At 37.5% G+C, this 5,267-nt stretch overlaps 1 protein-coding gene across 1 annotated transcript in view; it reads left to right on the top strand.

Moving 5' to 3' along the window:
• LOC143032348 (tubulin alpha-4A chain) overlaps positions 1-2,808 on the top strand; it is a 52,982-nt gene extending 50,174 nt beyond the window's left edge. Inside the window, exon 9 of the mRNA XM_076196940.1 lies at positions 1,296-2,808. Within this exon, the coding sequence (XP_076053055.1) occupies positions 1,296-1,431 (136 nt within the window). The 3' untranslated portion in view covers positions 1,432-2,808. The remainder of the gene's footprint in view (positions 1-1,295) is intronic.
• Positions 2,809-5,267: the final 2,459 nt, after the last annotated feature.

Below are 5,267 nucleotides of genomic sequence, written 5' to 3'. Positions count from 1 at the left end.
GATCAAGAGTAAGCCTTTGACAAGACACCACACAAATGACTGTTGTAGAAAATGAAACACATTGGACTTCTGGGAACCTTTTTTTTTCTATAAAATTAGATGAATGGGTGGACTGTGTGTAATCTAGAGACAGCCTTTGGCGAGGTGCAGCACAAACGACTATCGTAGAAAATTAAACACATTGAACTTGAGGGAATCTTTTCATAATGGGAAGTAACTAATAAAATCCCACTAAGGTCAGTACTGACACCTGTAATGTTCTTCATTTATGTCAATGACATGAAGAAAGGAACAAGCTATATTAAACTTTTATAGATGACCAGGAGGAGAATAGAATATAAAGAAGATTGCAAATTGTTACAAAAAGTTCTAAACAGAATTTACAACTAAAACCATGTGTGGAATGATGAGAAATACAGGATGAGCTGGTACAGGGATGACCCTTCCTCCATGAGATGTTGAGATGGAAGGGGGTTTAAATGGATCTTATGTGTATCTAGTGGTGTGTGTTTTGACTCAGCCATCAACTCATAAGCACATAGAGACTATCAATGATTTATTCGATGGTATATGAAATAGAAGAACAAAAGAGGAACCATTCCTAGTGATCACGGAAAATTTGTCAAATGCTGAACATATCATCGAGATTTTTGGTTAGATATATAATCAATCAATCAACCCATTGCCCATGGTCTGTCTCTCTTGTAGAAGACTCACGGCCTCCAGGAAACCGTCAACAGCCTTCGGACAGTATCATAAGTCACTTAGAGAAGAGATATTGTGTTGTCAAGGTAGTGTCAGTGTGGAGTATTGTAGTACGAGATGTTCTGTGTCTTCTGTGTGGTGGTTACATCTGGGACATTTTGAATCTGTGGTCAGCCCTATTCTGTGTTGGTACTGGGAGACACATAAACTGTCGATGAACATAAGAGTGATATTTCACTTCAAAGACAGAAATATAATAAATAAACTCTCAGAGAACCTGACTCACCGTAGATCTGATTATGCAGTGTGTTTCCAGTATAGAAAGAACAGTGAAGATCATGACCTGATGCTGGCACTGGGGATACAGTAAAGAGAGCCTGAAAGAATAGGGAAACAATATGAGTAAGAGAATAATCAAATGGAAAAGCACAAAGGAATTCAAACCCAAGGTTGATGGATGGAGACAAGGAGACGGGGCTCCGCGAGTGCAGCTCTTCTCCTGTAAACTACAATTGTGTGAATATAAAGGCCGTATGTGAATGACAGTTTTCCGAGTTCTCTTTATTATTTTGTATGTTTTCTTCCAACAGGTATGTGGGTGAAGGCATGGAGGAGGGAGAGTTCGCGGAAGCTCGCGAGGACCTGGCATCGCTTGAAAAGGACTATGAAGAAGTGGGTATTGATTCATGGGAAGAAGAGGAAGAAGAAATGGAGGCTGAATACTAATTAGGACAAAAGACAAGTAAAAAAAATCGAGCATGTCTATTGAAGAACTAGAAAGAGAAACAAGAATTTAGGATGATTTTAAGAAAAATAAAATGTATAATGAAAGTACTTAACCAAACAAAAAATAAATAAATAAAGCTTCTGAAAAAATAAAAAAGAAAGAAGGAGACAGCATGTCAAGAAGTTGAAGGCAGGAAAGCGCACCAGAGGATATGGTCGAATGAGAAGGCATGGACTGGTGAGATAGAAATGTATTGCTAAGATGATTAGGAGCACTAAAAAGAGAAAACCACTAACATAGCAGACATCTTTGAGATAAAGGATGCTGGAGGGTAGAGAGGGGGCGTTTTCTTTATGATTTGCTGTTAGATAAAGAATAAGTTTGCAAGAGAATAGGAAACTTAAACCAACCACATTAGGTACTGAAATAATATTAACATTTGGGTAGTTTCTCAACAAAAATTGAAGAGTTCCATTTTCAACTTTGGGAAAGAATTAAGCAGTCTCGCGAAAATGTGATAATATATCTCTAGAACATAATACAAAGGGTATTAGAAGTTTCTGCAGTGATAATATAAAAAAAAGTAAAATAACTTAGGGATATACTAAAAAACACAAACTCTGGACCATCAAAACAATTATGAGACAAAGCTCCTTAAAAATAAGCCTGCACTGAAAAAAGAAAGAATGATGGAAATGACTTCAATCTACTTAAATCTCGGGGTTACCTCCAGTTGAGAAGAAACGTCTTGTTACAACCAAAACAAAAATAAAAAATAGCACACTATACAGAAGGTATCATTCGAGATAGTCTTGACCCCTTCAGAGTATGGCTGTTCCTCACTTGAATGCAGTAATCTAGTGTAAGCTGCAAACAAAGACTAAAAGAGAGGGAGAGAGAGAGAGAGAGAAACAAAAAGCAAGCAAGAACCAAAACCAGCTAGCCGCCGTCTATCAATTTGCTGCCATGCTGCTGCCGCTTCTGCCGTCCATTATGCTGTCATGCTGTAAAAACAATGCTGTTTCAGTGGCATTAGTTTTGTTACAAGCATCATGATGTATGTACAGATTACCCTGTAAGTATGCATCATTTTGTGTACATATTTTTTATAAAACATTGTAGGGACTTCACCCACTGTGTTACGGTATAAACATTTCTGCTCACAGCGCTGTCTGTCTGCTAAGTTTCTATCGGCAATATTGTTAGACAGTTTAACATTACTACGCGATTTTATATAAAAATATGCATTCATATCTGGAAACAAATAGACGTAATTTTGCGTTTATACATTAATACTTACGTATGCATATTATAACGTACATAAAAACAAATACATACACACATACTTACAAATAACCATATATATATATATATACATATATATATATATATATATATATATATATATATATATATATATATATATATATATATGCAAGGTAACCACTTTAGAAAATAAACCAACGCAGCAAAGCGCTTTCGTATATTACATCCAGAGTAATTTACACTGGATTTGATATACGAAAGCGCTCTGCTCCGTTTGCTTATTTTCTAAAGTGGTTACCTTGCATTTATAAAACACATGTTCCTAGTATTTTTATTACATATATATACATATATATGTATATATACATATATATGTATATATATATATATATATATAGAGTGTATATATATATATATATATATATATATATATATATATATATATATATATATATATATACAGGGACCCTTGCAATAAGTTTACCCTTCCCTCTAACCCAGAATGGGCAAGGGTGGGACTAGTTTGCTTTTCTAACTTGAAAAAGACTAAAACGTTTGAATAATTCCCACTCCTCCCTTTGTTTCAAGTCCTCCTTTTCAAGAAGTCCCACTCTAATACCTCATTCCTTGCCCCCCTGTACCTCATCTTCCCTGTTCCCCCCCCCCGAACTTCCTTCCTCCTCGACTTGTCTTTCATGCTTCATGTTTCAGTTTAAATTAGAGCTTCAGTTGGTTTTGTTGCTTCCAACATCCCATGATTCATTTTACTTTTCATTGCCTAATACGCATCTGGTTCCCCCTAAAGTTACACGCCGATGTTGGGGTAGGTCAGATTATAGTGAGACAGACTGGAATATATTGCTGCAGTAAATCTACTCCTGTCAACTGTTGCCTCAAGTTTCCCTGAACCTTAATCTTTAACCTCATGGCAGCCGAAAACAGATATCAAGCCCTAATAAAGATCTGTCTAGGAACAAATGTTGGAGTGCTGTGTGTGTCAAGTGAGTGTGGGGCTGTTTCTATCTCACTGGCAAGTTGGAAGAGGGGAGAAGCCGGCACTGATTGTCAGACCTCCTTATGTGAAAAAGAAGTGAAAAATACGAGAAGTTGACAGATATCTCAGGCCTGGCCCAATAACTGAGTGACATCTCTATGACATCCATTCAGCAAGACCATCGCGTACAAGTGTCCATTGTTGGTCCTATCTTCTAAATACAGTTGAGGTTTCCATCTACGAATCTCCCCCCCAACCAATTTTTTTCCGTGATTTGCTTTTAGGGACTCCTTAGTAAGGGCATCATTTCAGGTTTTACTTCATGGGCAGAATTTTATGATATTCTAATAATAGTAATAAAGCAAAAAATATTATGATAAATTTATCTCAATATACATTTTCATGTTGCAGTTTACGTTGTTATCTATATTCATTTGTTTTTTAATTTAAATGAGTTTTTAAGTTACATCATTCTGATTCAAGTGAAATTGTAGGTCGTGGGAGATCAGGAGGCAATTTAGATCATAGGGAGGAGACAATGATCTACATTAGACTTCAACTATTTCCTTACTTCTGCCCTTGTTCTCTAAATTTTATTTTACCGCTCCTAGTACCAACTCTCTTCTTTCCAATTAAGGCAAGAAAGCTCGTCCCATCCTCTCCTTTATTTTTGGTTTTGGTCTTGGGGATGGGATGGACCTGCTTGTGATGACATAGCAGATTAATTTCTTTATATATCTATATATGTATCTATATATGCACACACACATGTATATACACAGAGTACATATCTTGATATCAATATGGTGTTTGACTCAGTGCATCTTGGGATGCTCTTGGATCTTCTGCGGATTCATGGGATTCCTACGAGGATTATTGAATTGATGCCTGGTTTATGCTCTCAGAATGTTGTAAAATACGGAGGAGGTCTGTGCGGTTTCCTTCCTGTTTATTCAGGAGTGAGGCAATGGTACATCCTCGTCCCAGCACATTTCAACACCCGCATGCAATGAGCATTGGATAGAATTGTCGATCATTGTCGTTGTGGAGCATCTATTGGCCATACTATGGTCACTGACCTTGTCTTAGTTGATTCTGCTGCATTTCTTGCGGAGTCGTTGGGGGTTCTGGTTGTAGCCCGCGAGTCACGACACAAGAAAGCGAGACCACTTGGCCTCAAGGTCTCCATGTATGTGGTGACGTCATTGAGGTCTCGGAAAGCTTCACATTCTTTGGTAGTGTACTGCATAACAGGCGGGTCATGTCAGGAAATCCTTTGAAGGATTGGCATTCCCTATCGTATTATGGACTCGCTCAACCAGATATTTGTGCAGTGTGACTAAGACCCAAATCTTCAAATCACTTAGGTTCCTTGTCTTACTGTACGGTTGTGAGACATTGACAGTGAAAACTGACCTAAGGAGTCGTCTCGACGTCGTTGGTACAAAGTGCCCTTGGAATGATTATGTATCAAACTTGGCTGTTCCGTGAGACTCATTCTAGACCTGTTACCAGTATAATTCATAAACGTCAACTCTGATTATATGGACATGCGGCACATTATATTACCCTGAT

This window comes from Oratosquilla oratoria, chromosome 13, assembly GCF_046742065.1.
Source record: "Oratosquilla oratoria isolate Oo_2021 chromosome 13, ASM4674206v1, whole genome shotgun sequence".
Lineage (NCBI taxonomy): Eukaryota > Metazoa > Arthropoda > Malacostraca > Stomatopoda > Squillidae > Oratosquilla > Oratosquilla oratoria.
Note: the sequence above shows the minus strand (reverse complement) of the source record. Positions and strands in the feature narration are given on the sequence as shown.